The sequence below is a fragment of the Convolutriloba macropyga genome, chromosome 1, assembly GCF_964194025.1.
Source record: "Convolutriloba macropyga chromosome 1, txConMacr16.3, whole genome shotgun sequence".
Classification (NCBI taxonomy): Eukaryota; Metazoa; Xenacoelomorpha; order Acoela; family Convolutidae; genus Convolutriloba; species Convolutriloba macropyga.
The window spans coordinates 70,462,350-70,479,468 of record NC_134468.1 but is presented as its reverse complement, the minus strand read 5'-3'; the positions used below and the strand labels follow the sequence as shown (position 1 = coordinate 70,479,468).

Below are 17,119 nucleotides of genomic sequence, written 5' to 3'. Positions count from 1 at the left end.
ACTTGCAAATTTCGTACTATCGAGATCCAGTACTTGCTTATTCTTCTAAATTTTATCAAGAAACGGGTAATAAAGAATGTGAAATCGTACCAAGTTAGTACGAGGAATTGTTATCTTGTAAGAACTTGCAAGTTTCGTACTTTATTTTAAATTTTAGAAAAAGTCGTACTAAGAACACTTATCTTGCAAGTTCTCGCAAGAGGCAAATTTATCTTGTAAGTTCTGTTTAAAAAATTGAATCTTACAAAATTCGTACTAAGAATACAGAAACTTGCAAGTTGACTTAGGAAGAATTAGCACGAATCTTGCTAGATAACTATTCCTGGATGACTGGGGCAAGTAGTCAAAATTTCACATAGCACAATTCTAGATTTTTTAGTTTGAGTTGCTGGCTTATTTTTAGCGCAAAAAAAGCACAGTTAAATTACTTAAAAAGTTACTCAAATAAATTTGTCAACAATTTTGTCCTCTCCAAATGTCTGTCTAGTCTTGGCATCGTATTTTTCAGCCATTTCTTTTGAGAACTTGCTTGTCCAACCGTTCATTTGACCTTTGTTGATCATGTCCTTCTCTAGACCGTCTTTTTCGTACCTCGTCTTCATTGAGTCAACCGAAGTTGCAGCCTTGAGAGCTGCGCAGGCCTCTGATGTCATTGGTTCGAGACTGAGGAAGGCACTTATTTTTGAGACCGTTCCTTCGAAGTTTTTATGTAGGTCATCATAATGGAACATGAGGTTGTTGTCAGGATATTCTCTAGAATCAGGAATTCAAATTTAAAAACAAGATCTTACTTTAAAATAGGTGGCCAAATTTTATTGGCTACGATTCAGTTGTCAACTGTATGCTATTTTTTCAAAAACCTTTTTTTTAAATATTTAATCTCAGTTCTGCTCAACATTCTTTTCAAAACTTTTATTTTTTCCTTTGCGGTAAGTTGTTCTTGATTACTGCCAATTCGTAACCACTAACGCCAAAACGCAATTTCCCTGTTAATTAAAATACTAATCCAGTATAAAATTGACTCTATGGAATAATGTAATTTGAAAAACGGGCCGCTGCTAGCTAGAGGTTTTAATGTCAACAGAAGAAAGACAATGAGAATGAATCAGCGATAACTGTTTCATGATCAAAGGTTCTCATTTAACAGAGTCATGAGTTTTCTTTTAACAGAAAGACCATTTGATCATAGTTATTAGTTTTGTAAAAAATCTGTTTGTATAAAAACCATTTTTCCCTATTTTTTGTTATCATGTTTCAGACAACCATTGGAGCGCTAATTTTGTATTAATTTTTAAGCTAATGTACAGACTTTTGTAATTTGCTTTTCATAACAAGGGTTACATGTTTACTATATTTACTTTTTATCATTTGAAGTTCTGAAGCGTCATCTTTCCTCTAGTCCATTTAATTGTGATTCTAAATTATTTCATTTAATTAATTTTGTATTCACAAGGCGTCATTGCTTGTTGGGTTGCAAATTTTCATCATCAAACAAAATTTTTGCCAATTGATTGTGATCAAATGCTCTTTCTGTTGAAAGAAAATTGTTATCACACAAAACAGCAATGCTCAGTTCACGCAGTAAATTGTTGTCTTAGAGATTTTTTTGGGCACTCATTCAATTTTTTACAGTAGCCACTGTCTAAAAGGCAAATTTCATGAACAATTAGAAACGCTTCGATTAGAAAGTCAATTTAAAACAAATTTTAAATTCTGATAAACTAATCAATTTTAAGCAAACAAAAAATTTCGATTGGAATTAAACCATTTCTGCAAGTTGGTAGTCAGCAGGAAGCAATAATTGTGTATATAGCAAAACAAAAAGCTTTATAATTGATGAAATAGATTTCGATTAAAAACTGGAAATTTTTGTACAATATTTACAATTTAAGCCTGCAAACGAATAGCTGTTCAATGTTTTCTTTTTCAAAAAAGAAATATAAAAAATTGCTTCAATTTCAATTTTATGATAAAAACTCATGAAACAGCAATGGGTTAACCGTTGTGAGCATATAGAGTCATACTAGGAAAATATACACGAAAAGCACATAGTTATGCAAAAATTGGAGCATCCTTATTTCTTCGGCAAACGAAAAAAGCCGAAACCAAATTTTGCATTTATCGGTTTAACTTTGCTAAGCTTTCAATTATATCGCATTTGGCCACAATTGGCTTCACCAAAAGTTAGGGCTGGTATAAATGTCATAAACGACAAGCAAATTTTAATGGTTGGTACAAAAAATGTGGCTGACTACAATTTTTTCATGTTGTGCACTTACGACAAAAATTGCCTTCTTAAGTGGAGCCAATGCATTCAATGTTTTAGCCATAGTTAAAGTGTTTGTTTTTTTTCGAGAGTGTTGTTGTGAATACAAATAAATGTAAGCGAGAAATATACGCGAGAATTGTATGCAGCGACAAAAGTAAGTGAGTATATTTAAATTGTATGCGTAACAAAACAAGTAACCATAGCACATTTAGTATAGCACTGTACTCTCAATCTAAGGACCGGTGGTTCGAGCCCCCACCATGTCGAACCTTACGAAGCAAATTCCGTATTCTAATACATGTGCCTTGAGCAACGAACCGTTTGAGAGCGGTTTTAAGCTAAACTAGCCCGATTTAGACTAAGATGGCTTAGATATAAAATTATTAGACTAAAAACACGCATTGAATGGTTTAACTTTAAGGCCAAAGAAAGGCCAAATTACGTCACACATGAGCTGAATTGACCTTTATTGGCTCACAAAAGGCTAACAGGTCTTGTCTAGCCTTTTTGCCGCCAGTGTTACTTTAGATGTCTTATGAGTACGTTCGATGAGGATTGTTATGTGTGATCGAATAAGAGCTTATCGTTGAAAATACGTATTGTTATCTTGAATAAAGATTGTTCTTTTACCGTTTTTCTGTAGTTCGCATCTTAGACGTTATCTAGCTCGAATAAGTGTGAAACCACGAATGGTCTGTCTAGAAAGGACTTTTTGATGGTATGTTTTCGCTGACCCGATTTTATATGAAAAAAAAAATTGAGATTTTTTAGCTTTTATCTTCTCAAACGTTTCCTAGGTCGCAAAAACTTTTGAGCCGCAGATTTTATCCTGGTTTTATTGGTTTATTGTTCAAAATGTACAAAATCATATCAGAGAATCTTTTAATACCCTCAGCAAATAGGGCTCACTAAAACATTTCGGAGTAACAGAAAACAATTGCTAGCTATGTTCAACAGAAGAAATGCTCACCGATTATCTGAAAAAACCGAAACCAAACAGCGTTCTTGAATCTTCTTTATCTGCTTTAGAGAGCCTCAAAAGTGTAAGAAGTCTCCATAGTAATTGCAAACATGCGCTATATAATTGATCTTTGATGCACATTTGGCATTCTGTGCACTTTTATTTGTGAGCTGAAAATGGTTCAGTCTACCAGCACCAGGAAACCGACAACTTAATTGCTAGAAGCAATCAATAGCTTTGACAGTAGCCAACGGAGACTTCGGGCTTTTTACATGAAAAATTACTAATGATAATTCATGGAATCAAGCTTGTTGGCCGATAAACACATGTGACACTGGCATTAAATAATCTCAAAAACAAGCCGTCGCGGCCTGCGTTAGCTCGATATTAGCACAAAAATTTTGGTGTATCGAATTGCAAATTTTTTCAACATTGACACTAAGAGACGCTCTCAATAAAGCTCAAGATACCAAAGAGCTCAACAATTTGAACACAACTCACGCGGCTGCTGATTAGCTGCAATGTCAGTTACCGCCAAAGGACTACACATGCCTTGCGACTAACTCAAATCAGTTTTTTCATTACAGAGCCGGAGTTGCAAGTCAAGATGATGCCACCACACTGGATGAATTTAGTGGACTTGAAGTTTTCTGCGACGGAAGACGGGATGCCATACCGCTTAATGAGCAAAACCAAGATCGAAGGGCGTCGGCATTACACGAGCTATATTGTCTAGATTTAGTAAAAAATAAAATCTGCTAACTAATACCAATGATCTTATCAAACATATTTTGCTCCCGCCATGGCAATCAACTTGACATGCTGCACTTGATGTTACAGTCACTTCTCCTCTGCAACCAACCGTTTTAAGTAAAGCGTATGAGAGTTCACGGTATCTCCTTGAAGCAATCGTAGAGCGAAAAATTGCTCTTTGCAAGCAGAGTTCTTCTTATAAGAGGTATTTTTTGTATCCCTCGAAATTGAGATGTTAGATTGTTTCTTGCACATTTTAATAGAAGCGTTGCAGTGCCTAGCACTGCCAGAGGGCAGCAGAAATTTTCAGTCTCCGGGAACCATTTCTGTTGCCATTTTTTGTGGTGTAGTAGCAAAAAATTGGTGAATAAACAAATTTATAATTTAACATTTTTATACTATTGGCTTCAATTACGGGCTGTTGCTTTGCGTTGGATGTCAAACCGGACATCCAGTTTTTCTTTTCATAATACATTTGAGCAACATTCTCAATTACCTTATATGGTTTAATTAATCAAAGGCGACAAACGTAAAATTATAAAAGAAATCCGATTGAAATTGTTCTCTCCCCTGTCTTAAGATTTGCAAAACGGATTTCACTCACTAACCAGAGTTAAATTTACTCTGCTCTTATTGGCGCTAATTTGTACATAGCAATGACCCTTAATGTCTGAAAAATTGTAGTGCCTACCGACATTTGTCCACCCATGCCTTAGTCCACTTCCACCAGCTGCCATAGAACACGTTTTCATTCAGAAATATCTCCAGAAACTCATTTTGATTGTCCGTCTTTTTGAATCCGACCAAAGTTGGCTTAGTCTGGTAGAACTTGAAGCAGCTCAGTGCTGTATCTTTAGGGTTCCGGACTACAACTATGTTTTTCCTTTTGTGTGTGAATATTTCACGCGGTGATAAGTGGCATGGCAGGTGACTCTTCATCAAACGTGGCGATCGCGTGATCTCATTCGCTATTTCGTAACCGCCCCGTTGATCTCTGAAATTTGATTCCATATAAGGAAATGTATATCGCATACCCACTTGACCAGTGTTTTTCAGCTCTTCAAGGCCAAAAATCATCCCTACAAGGATATTCTGAGTCCAAGTAGTTCCAGTTCTCGGATAAGTTGACAAGTAAATGTCATCCTCGCGACCTTGAAAATTTTTAGTCGCTAGAATGGATTCCTCTGTGTAAGGTCCCTCGAAAAAAACGTCTTCAAGTACAAAAGAATTCTGTATAAACGGTGCTGACATCTTGGACCTTATAACGAAGATAGTAGACTTTATGATTAAATCAGTTTAGTGCAAAAGCAGATTAATATAAGCTATAACTATACATAGTTAATATATTGCGTTTAAAATAATTCAGATCGAACTTGAGAAGCTTGCTTTTGATTGTACATGTTAGTATCAAATTGCGCTTTCCGGTTCACAGTTATGATAAGTGCAGTCAAAGAGATTAATAACGGTTTATGATAAAGAGTTTCAAAAGTAAGTTGACCCAAACTAGTTTTGTGGTAGACAAATTAGCCACCATCATAAATCACCTCGTTGAGGTATGGTGAAAATTTGCCTCGACTTCACCTCAAAAGTGAACCATCACGCAGTTTTAAGTTAGACATCAGCATATTTCTATCCGCTGCAAATATTTCCATGGAAAAATTAAGTTTTGCTTTAATAGAATTATGTTAAATAAAACATCTCTGAAGCTCCTTAAATACTGGTTTTTAATGATTAAAAAAGACAACCTTAGATCAATGAAAATATTTATTTTGTACCATAATTTTTCAAACAAAATATTAGCTACAGCTAGAAATTAGCTATAGCTAAATAAAGCTCACTTTCTATCCTTTTCCGACTTAAACAAAAAAGAGTTGCGTAATTTGAAAAAAGTGGCGATTAATTAATCTAAAAGACAATCATTTACTATTTTTCTTCTGTTCAAGCTCAGTTTTTCCTCATTATAGATGGATGGATGAAGATCAAAAGAGCGAAGAAATTGTATATACTAGCAACATCAGAAGTATTCAATTGTGAGATGACAGCAAGTGCAATATCAAAATTAAAGTTTTAAAAATACTTTGAAAAACTGAGGGTCTTATAAAAACAATAAAATTGCAAAATTATTCCACTCAAATTCATCAAAACCAATTTGATAAAAACAGTTTCTCTTTGCTTGGATATATGGGATAAATGAATTTTATCATTTTTACTGAATATTAGATGGTGATTGGAACATCAATGTGTGATTAGTGACTGTTTTATGAGCAAGCTCGTGACTCGTTCAGCGCACGCTTTTGCGACACTGCAATTCGCTTTTAATTTTTTCCTTCCCAAACAAACAGAGCTAGATCTAAAAATCTTTATTAAAGTGAATGACCCAAAAAAAGATTATTCTGCAATTGTTATGTCGCGCAATTTACATTCCTTTTTTCTGTATTTGTATCTTATAAATTGTAATTTGCTGCTTTTATTATTTCATGTTTTTTTATAATTGTGATGTTTTCAAAGAAACAACAAGAACTCTAGAAGTCTTCTTCACTAAAAATTTCAAAGGTTGAAAGAAGAACTCACCTGACGAGCTTTGCTGCTACGTCCATAAGTAATGGCCACAAAACTAAACTCGATTCTAACTTTTCTTTACCGCTATCATTATCTTATTGACCCATCAACCAGATGTCAGAAGTTAATTTTCCCACCCATAGGAACCGGATTCTAACATCCGCCGACCTCAAACTAATGAACTTGATTTTATCTAGGCTATATAAGATTCTCATGAAATGTTGATAAAAACAGAAATTCACGTCCGGGATTCTCGACTAAGATCGATTCACATGTCAATCAGATAAAATATTTTTTATGATTTTTTTCTCTGAATGTTTTTGCATAGATAACTACTACAAATATGAGCTAAAAGTTGTATATTTTCAGTTCTAATATCATTTTAAAATTCAACTTTTAGAATCCATGTAATCGACCACGACAATGGTGTCCAGACCATCAACAAACAGACATATTCTGGATCTATAAAAGACATAATCAACTACTGTGTGGATTATGACTTTTATGACAAGATGTCGCGCAGAAAAGAAAGAGGACAAGATCAACACCGATGGTACTCTAGCGGACCAACAGGTTAGCAATCTCTTTCTCAGTATGTACGGGCAATAGGCAATTCTTAAAACTAGGAGCCTATAGAGTCCTAAGAATTTGATAGACACTCCGTATAAAAACATCAGATTGGCCACTCAAAATTATATTTCTCCTAAGGAGAGAGTAGTAACGGCGGAATCATCTAAATTGCTGTCAGTAAAGTTGTAGGGGAGTCAGACGACAATTTCCTGGCACGTCTCAGAGAAGAAGCGAAGAAGCACTCTATTGTGACTTCGAAAAACTCCAAAGACGAGTTGGTGAAAAAGATTATTATCTCAAGATTGACGGATCCTGAAGCAAAAATTGAACTACGAAACTGTATTAGAGTAAAACCAGCAATGTTGGTTACTGAAATCACGGAAAGTTTTCAGTTCACAAGTCAGGCAATGGTTTTTGCAAGCTCTTCATCAGGTACTATGCCCTTTAAAGTGAAAGAAGAATATAGGTACAACTTCGAAAACCAGTAGAAAAATTTACTGTTAATAAAAGCAAAATTATGTGCACAATCTGTGCATGTAAGCCACATTCTAATAGATTTTGTCCAGCGCAAAGTAAAAAATACAACACTTGAAAAAATTGGACACTGCCAAAATGTGTAGAAGCAAACCACATCCAAATTCAGGTAAGAACAATAAACTGAATAATTTCGTGAAGAATAAATTATTTCGTCAGTGCTAGAACCCACAGCATCGCAGATGAGAATGTTTATTAAAAAAACAAATCTCTTGCAGGAAAATATCTCAATAAATAACTGCAAAGTAAAAACGCAGGTAAACACAGGCGGAGATAGCACAGTGGCATTATCAAAAAAATAAGCTGAGCTTGGTAAGCCTCAGTTGGATGGTAAGATAGGACATTTCGAAGCTAATGATGGTCATCAATTAACGCTTCGAGGGATCATTTACTTGTGACGTCGAGTTGAATGGAATGAGTTGCTCACAAATGTACAAGCTGATGTGCAGTCTGAAAAAAAATTGTGCTACTTGGTAGACACTTTCTACCCAAACACGGTGTAAAGAACGTCACAACTGAACACTTGCCTGTTGTGCAGAGTTACAAAGCTCAAGTGAAGTTGATACCAGGATCACAAACGTTCTGCAAAGCCAGAAACATACCTCTACCTCTTCAACACAAGTCACAAAGGAACTGGAACTGATGATCAGGCAGGCATCCTTGAACCGGTACAACCAGGAGGAGTCACTACTTTTTCTCCTGTGGTGTGGCAGAAAAAATAGTGTACAGGATTGAGACTTTCTGTGGACTTGAAAATGCATATCAATGAGAAGGTCATGGATGAGGACTACCCAATACCAAACATGGAGACGACGATCTTGCACAGCCTACATGGGGCCTTTTACTTTGGAAAAATTGATCTCTCAGATGCCTACTACCAAATTGCACTTGACAAAAAGGCAAAGGACATTAGCACAATGAACACATCTCTGGGACAGTTCACGATGTGTCGACTACCTCAGGGATTAAAAGATTTTTTTTAATCTTCCAGAATTGCTTTGAATCAACAGTTAAAGGATTCAAATATCTTGTGATTTTTCCAGCCAATATGTGAGTCTGTGGAACTACCAAGGAACAACTGTACAGGAAACTGATTGCAGTCAACAGTCAACTACGTGAGAAAAAACTTACTAATAGTGAGAAAAAAAACTAATTCAAAGCCTGTCAATAAAATTAGCTGCTTGAAATACCCCAATTTGAAGGAGGGAATAGCACCAAAATATAAGCATTTGGAAAAAAAAATAAAAAACGCCGGCTGAAAACAAACAACTCAAATCATTTGTTGTGCTAGCAAATTTGCGAATAGAGTTTGCAAATAAGGCCTGAATTTGCAAAAAAATGCTACTACTGAAGGACATGAGAAATAGCCATTTCTCATTGGGCAATACAAAAGGGAACCTTTGATGATAAAAAAACCGAATTATGTGCTAACCCCTGGTACAACCTTATTGGTTGCAGAAAGAAGCCTAGGTAGCTACTGACGCCTCTATAAAAGCAGTTGTCGGGAATCCTTCTCAACGAGGACATCCAGTAATATATTTCTTGCGGATGTTGACTCCAGCAAAATAAAATTACTCAAACAAAGAGCGGCGCGAAGCACTGGCGATTGTCTTTCTGGTTACAAGAAACAGTTTCTTTATGGAGGACAGTTTAGCATACAGATCGACCACAATCCACTCGAATATCTCTTTGCACCAGACGAGCAGATCCCAAAAAGTGCATCAGCTAGAATCACGAGATAGTCATTAGCTCTAATGGGTATCTACCTTGAGTTCAAAATGATGCCAGGAGAACGAAAACTCCACGCAGATGCTTTGAGCAGAATGGACTTTGATGATGACGAATCCGACAACAATCGAGTGTGCTCCGCAATCAATAACATCTACTTCGTTAAGAGAAGTTTCTTCACCCAAGCAGAAAACAAAACTGAACTTGGAACAAACAGACTCTTCCAAACCATAATGAAACAAACAAAATCGGCAATTTGAAACAATAATCAGAAGCAGAAACAAGATTCGAACAACAGAAAGATGCATTGACATTACACAATGGAATCATCTCCAGAAGTGTTGTTCCTTTCAATCCACCCGAGCTACAAAACTTAGTTTCGGAAATAGCGTTTGACACACATCTCGGGATAAATGCAACTGAGGCATCAATCAAAATGATATAATGATGACCTGGCATTAAGCAAGACGTTCAACTTTTGTTTGTAAATGTAAGAATTGTCAAATGAATAGGCCTAGCCTGGGAGAGACAGTCTGTGCACGGCCAGAAGCTGACGATTGGGAGCGGCTAATAATGAACTGGGGGTATGTTGAGGACTAAGGCCATATCTTAGTAATTGTTGACGAGGGTTCAAGCTGGATAAAACATTTTCCTTCGGGATACAGAACTTCAAAAACGGTTAAAGTATGTCTAAGTCAAATCTTTGCAAGATTGAAAAAACCAGAAGCTTCAATATCTGATAATGGGCCTGAAATTGTAATTGGCGAAATTAAACAGTGGTGTGAATCACTGGAAATTAAGAAAAAATGACCACCCGTCTATCATCCAAGAGCTAATGGACTCGCAGAGAGAGCAATTCAGACAGTGAAGCGGACTTTGCAGCGTGGAGTCCCAATCTCAGCGTGTCATTTGGAGCATGCCTGCATACGATACTGATGACACATTGCAAAACTTCAAAGAAGAGGGGCAAAACTCGAGTTGAACTTCTATTGGGAACAACAATGAGACTACCGTCAATAGCAGATTTTGATTTGTGCAAACCCATTCTACTCTTGTCCAACAAAAAGCAGAAGACAATTCCTGCGACTGTCATCATTTTGATGGGTTTGAACTCATCTTCCATCCAACCTGAAAACTCAACTCAGACTATTTTAGTGAGAGCCAACCCAATTGCGAGACTAGATGAGAAAAATGTGAAAACTGAACCGCCAGTGAAGGTGACCATATCTCAATTTGAACCAAAAGTTAAGAATACAGATGTGGGACCTTTACATCCAGCCAAAGCTTGTGCAGCAATATCAACTGCAGAGCACCAACAACGCGAATCATCAGAGCCATCACAAGCCTCAACAAGAAATAGAAAAAACGACAGATTTGGCGCACAAATACCCATAAACTTGATTTAAAAGAATAGAGTTTGTGAATATAAGTTTTCAAAAACCATCAAAAAACTTACAAGTTTTCCTTAATAAAATTTCGAAGAACGAAAGAAGAACTTATCTGACAAGCTTTGCAGCTAGATCCATAAGTTTCGGCCTCAAAACTAAACTCGATTCTAACTTTTCTTTGGCGCTATCTTTTTCTTATTGATCCATCAATCAGATGTCAGAAGTTAAACCTCCCACTGTTAGAAACTTCATTCTAACATCCACCGACCCCCAACTAATGAACTCGATTGTATCCAGGCCATGAGTGATTCTCTTGAAATAATGATGAAACGGAAAATCACGTCCGGGATTGGGAACTAAGATCCATTCGCATGTCAGTCAAGTAAAATAATTTTAGCTAATCCAAAACCGTCTGTATATTGTGGCATAGATAAATACTAAAAATACAAGCCAAAATCTGTTTATTTTCAGTTCCATTTTATTATTGAAAGTCAACTTATCAATTTCTTCTGACCTGTGGTCTCGACCACGACAATTAGACTTTTATTTTCGTTCTTTATGTCAAAATTTGTTAAAAAAGAACGAATGTCCATACATCAGAATGATATCAGTTTTAGTCAAATATGAACATAGTTGTTGCTTCTAGTCTGTCTTAACGCAGAACGCGCTATCAATTATTGTATAGTGAAGTTATGAAAAACGTTCTTTTTTAAGAAAAACGAATGCGTGGGAGAAATGCAGTTATAACAAATCAAAGGACACGCCCTCATTGAAAAACTATTACAAAAAACTCTAAAAAGGGCACCATATCTTCTTCTTGCCGGTTTGTATTAGAGCACTTCTTTGCCCGTTATGATGATTCTATGTCAACGTTATCATAGTGATAGTAAAATTTGGGACTATTTGTGGGTTGCGACCCCAAAATATCGTAATTGTTTGCAATCATGTGCTGTGTGCACTGAGCCAACTGGTCGACACTTCGGAATCTTTACTCTAGGCTCTTATATTGAGCTATCTTTACAAGCTCCGACTTATGATCACATTTCACATACTGTATTGTATACTCCTACACTTTGATGGCAGGCGTCACTGTGCAAGTGTCACAAGGCATTCAGATACATTAAGGGTAAAAGTGAAGTTAAGTAATGAAAATAATCTAATTTATTCAAAATTGGGTGCCGTTATTTTCCTGTAATGGCGTAGATTTTAAAAGATAGGTACTGATGCCATTCAAACTCGATTGTTTCTCTGCATATTTATGTTGCTTGTTTAGATTAAAAATGAAAAATACAAGAGTTAGAGTGTTTTAGGGAATTTTTTGTTGTCTCGGTTGTCTACTTTTCTGTTTGTTATGTTAATTTGTGAGTTGATCTGGACAAATGCCATTGTTGAGGTGCAGGACGCAAATGATCTATGATCAGACTGTTCCGCTTTAAAGTAATCGCTGATCGGACCCTCCCAAATCCGACGTAGATTTGGCGCACAAATACTCATAAACTTGATTTAAAAGAATAGAGTTTGTGAAGGTTTAAAAAAACATAAAAAAATTTACAAATTTTCTTTAAAAAAGTTTCGAAGAACGAAAGAACAACTTATTTGACGAGCTTTGCAGCTAGATCAATAAGTATCGGCCTCAAAACTAAACTCGATTCTAACTTTTCTTTGGCGCTATCATTTTCTTATTGATCCCTCAATCAGATGTCAGAAGTTGATCCTCCCACCATTGGAAACTTGATTCTAACATCCACCGACCCCCAACTAATGAACTCGATTGTATCCAGGCCATAAATGATTCTCTTGAAATGTTGATGAAACGGAAAATCACGTCCGGGATTGGGAACTATTCGCATGCCAACTAAGATCTATTCGCATGTCAGTTAAGTAAAATACTTTTAGCTAATCCAAAACCGTCTGTATATTATGGCATAGATAAATACTATAAATACATGTCAAAATCTGTTTATTTTCAGTTCCATTTTATTATTAAAATCAACTTATTGATTTCTTCTGACCTGTGGTATCGACCACGACATTTAGACTTTTGTTTTCGTTCTTTATGTCAAAATTTTGTTAAAAAGGAACGAATGTCCATACATCAGAATGATATCCGTTTTAATCAAATATGAACATAGCTGTTGTTTCTAGTCTGCAGAATGCGCTATCATTTATTCTATAGTGAAGTTATGAACAAACGTTCATTTTCTTTTAAGAAAAACGTATGCGTGGGAGAAATGCAGTTATAATAACTCAAAGAACACGCCTTCATTGAAAAACTGTTACAAAAAACTCTAAAAAGGGCATCATATCTTCTTCTTGCCGGTTTGTATCAGAGCACTTCTTTGCTCGTTATGATGATTCTTTGTCAACTTTATCATAGTGATAGTAAAATATGGGACTTTTTGTAGGTCGCGGCCCCAAAATATCGTAATTGTTTGCAATCATGTGCTGTGCACTGAGACAACTGGTCGACACTGCGCTCTTATATTGAGCTATTTTTACAAGCTCCGACTTATGATCGCATTTCACATACTGTATTGTATACTCCAACACTTTGATGGCAGGCGTCACTGTGCAAGTGTCACAAGGCATTCAGATACATTAAGGTTAAAAGTGAAGTTAAGTAATAAAAGTAATCTAATTTATTCAAAATTGGGTGCCGTTATTTTCCTGTAATGGCGTAGATTTTAAAAGATAGGTCCTGATGCCATTCAAATTCGATTGTTTCTCTGCATATTTATGTTGCTTGTTTAGACTAAAATTGAAAAATACAAGAATTAGAGTGTTTTAGGGTTTTTTTGTTGTCCCGGTTGTCTATTTTTCTGTTTGTTATGTTAATTTGTGAGTTAATCTGGACAACTACCATTGTTGAGTTGCAAGACGCAAATGATTTGTGATCAGACGGTTCAGCTCTAAAGTAATCGCTGATCAGACCCTCTCAAATCCGACGTAGACTCTGGTCAGACTGAAGTGCCATCAAAACGATGGAGTTGAGCTGGAGCCTCTCTGATCAGACCTTTCCAGATGGGATTGACAACTAATCAGGCCGAAGCATTGTTCAGATTATTGTACAATCCCGATCAAGACCAATTCCAGAAAAGTGTCAGGACGTTTGTGCGCTCAAAATTACCTCATACATTGCCCCTGATTAGTCTCAAATGCGCTCAATTTAGTATGTTCAGAGAAGTGATTATATGCATATTTATGTTGTTTGTTTAGATTAAAGTTAAAAATTACAAGAATTAGAGTATTTTAGGGATTTTTTCGTTGTCTCGTTTGTCTACTTTTCTGTTTGTTATGTTAATTTGTGAGTTAATCTGGACAAATACTTTTGTTGAGTTGAGGGACGCAAATGATCTCCGATCAGACGGTTCTGCTTTAAAGTAATCGCTGATCAGACCCTCCCAAATCCGACGTAGACTCTGATCTGACTGAAGTGCCATCAAAACGTTGGAGCTGCGCTGGAGCCTCTCTGATAAGACATTTCCAGATGAGATTGACAACTAATCAGGCCGAAGCATTGTCCAGATTATTGTACGACCCCGATCAAGACCAATTCCAGAAAAGTGTCCAGACGTTTGTGCGCTCAAAATTACCTCATACATAGCCCCTGATCAGTCTCAAATGCGCTCAATTTAGTATGTTCAGAGAATGATTTTAATTTTGATCAAATCTCTTTAATTCAGTTTTATTTTTCATATCATGAAAATTGCTGTTTGTAGTATTATATTCAACTAACGAGAAACCGACCCTAAAAGTATTTTTAATGGAAAAGAAAACCAAAACTTGAAAAAATTAGGCCACCTCCATAAGGCGGTTTTGTATGGAAAGCTTGGGCAACTTTCAAAAAAAGTCTTGATCTACTTTTAATCAAAATTTCCTCTAATGTGGACCTACATTTGCTACCAGCTAGTGTTTCAGAGTATCGAAAGCTTTTTTCAAATCAACGAAACATGCTCGAGTGTTTTGATTTTTATCACAATTATTTCTAAGGTATTCCGTAAATTTGATGAGAGCGTGAATGCAACTTAATTTTGGGCTGAAATCCGAATTGACGATTCGATATAAGTTTGAACTTTTTTTACAAAATGACCACATTCGGTTGAAGAGAAGTTTCTCGAATACTTAACTCATTGAACTCAACAAACTTTCAGGTCGGGAGTTACTAGGATCTTCACGACTGCCGTCTTTGTGCAAAGGTAAAATGCATGCCTTTTTGTAATTAACAGGAAAGGTACCCTTTTTCAGACAATTGTTGAAAATATTAGTCAAAACCGGGGCAACGATTGTAATTGAAATTTTCAAAATTAGGTTACTTATACCATCATGACCAACCGAGGAGGAGTTTTTCAAGTTTTCGATAGCGCTGACTACCTCATCTGTAGTGAATTCGGGAAAAAAATATGGTGTGTTCTACAAGTTTTGTTTTACAAATAAAATTGTTTATTTTGTAATTCTCGGCTAATTTTGATCCAATGGTTCGGAAAAAAACATTAAATTGTTCAACGTCTAACTCAATTTCATTTTTCTTTTCATCTTTGCAGAAGTGATTATATGCATATTTATGTTGCTTGTTTAGATTAAAGTTGAAAAATACAAGAATTAGAGTGTTTTAGGGTTTTTTTTTGTTGTCTCGGTTGTCTACTTTTCTGTTTGTTATGTTAATTTGTGAGTTAATCTGGACAAATACCATTGTTGAGGTGCAAGACGCAAATGATCTGTGATCAGAGGGTTCCGCTTTAAAGTAATCGCTAATCAGACCCTACCAAATCCGACGTAGACTCCGATCAGACTGAAGTGCCATCAAAACGTTGGAGCTGCGCTGGAGCCTTTCTGATCAGACCTTTCCAGATGGGATTGACAACTAATCAGGTCGAAGCATTGTCCAGATTATTGTACGACCCCGATCAAGACCAATTCCAGAAAAGTGTCCAGACGTTTGTGCGACCAAAATCAGACCGTTGTCCAGACTTTTGTGCGTTCGAAACAATTCCCAGAACCTCTAATTTTCGTCGGGAGACAAATGCTTGTGCGATCGTCTTAAGTATGATCAGAGGTCACTTCCCTCTGGCTTCTCGACCTTGGAGTATGGGCATCAGAAGTTATAAACCGGAAAATCAATTAATTGTTAGTTTATTGCGATGGTAATTGTTAGTTTATTAATACAGTCTATAATTGAACGTATGAATGTAGACATGGTAAAAAGTGGATTGAATTTTTTTCCATTTGGCATTTTTGGCCGAGTTTTGTCAATTCGCGACACTCGCGTGTTTCTTAAGTACTCTTGGATAAACATGTTACCACAACATTCCAGAGACAAAGTTCAGAGACAAAGTTCTCGAGACAAAGATCAGTGAAAAAAGCCAGACAAATTTTACGTAATTGCACTATTTTTAACAATGCCAGCTAGTCAACTTCACCAGCAGACAGGAATTTGCGGGAGAAATGCGCAGAAGAGTTACAAAGGTCTGGATCACCCAGTATTGAATGGACTGAACATGACAGTGGAACAGGGTTCAATCTATGGACTGTTGGGACCATCAGGATGTGGGAAGACAACACTGCTAAAGTGCATTATTGGTAAGGAATCTTTATTTAAACCAGAGGGCAGAAGTATATACAAACGTTTGGACAAAATCTTTACTCTTATTTCAACCTTATCACAGTTATCCTGTGAATCTTGACATATGATGATTAATCTTCTGATTGCAACATCATTAACTGAACATGCATGGTTAAGTTTTTTTAAATATAATTTTAGAATAATAAAATTTAATATTACATTATTTTATATTATATTATAATATAATATTATATTATATAATTTATATATATATATATATATATATATATATATATATATATATATATATATAATATAATATAATTAATATTATATTATATAATATTATATTATAATATAGTATTATATTTAATATTATATTATATTTAATATAATATAGAATAATATAATATAATATAATTTAAATTATAATTTTAGAAAATATAATTTTAAATATAATTCACTATATGCCAAAATATGATAGATTGCGCATCCAGTAACTCAAAAATAAGAATCTCGCGTTTGAACAAAAATTAACTTTTTTTCTATTTATAAGAGCAGCTACATATTTCGCATTAAGTTGAAATGACTTCATGAATCGGATCACTTGTAGCAAAAAAAAAAACAAAGAGAATTACCGAAACTTCGATGAGACCTGAATGGTGATAATGTTTTAATGACATTGGATATATGTTTTAACATTCGATTGCGTTAAAAATTCTTTCCGCGTTCTTCAGACCAAACGCATTGACACGTGACCAATTTATTCTTTTTTTCTGAGAAACTGATTAAAATTT

At 35.6% G+C, this 17,119-nt stretch overlaps 1 protein-coding gene across 1 annotated transcript; it reads right to left on the bottom strand.

The window, feature by feature from the left end:
* Positions 1-325: 325 nt before the first annotated feature.
* Positions 326-5,412, bottom strand: LOC142351048 (cytosolic sulfotransferase 3-like). The gene is made up of 2 exons (XM_075403121.1): positions 4,675-5,412; positions 326-753 (listed from the first exon to the last, which is right to left on the bottom strand). Exons 1-2 carry the CDS (start codon positions 5,232-5,234, stop codon positions 441-443), a joined length of 873 nt encoding a protein of 290 aa, XP_075259236.1. The 5' UTR covers positions 5,235-5,412; the 3' UTR covers positions 326-440.
* Between the last annotated feature and the right edge of the window lie 11,707 nt (positions 5,413-17,119).

Coding starts and splice junctions, on each gene's coding strand:
- LOC142351048 (XM_075403121.1), bottom strand. CDS start 5,234: ATGTCAGCACCGTTTATACAGAATTCTTTTGTACTTGAAGACGTTTTT. Junction 754..4,674: donor GCATGGGTGGACAAATGTCG/GTAGGCACTACA, acceptor TCCTGATTCTAG/AGAATATCCTGACAACAACC.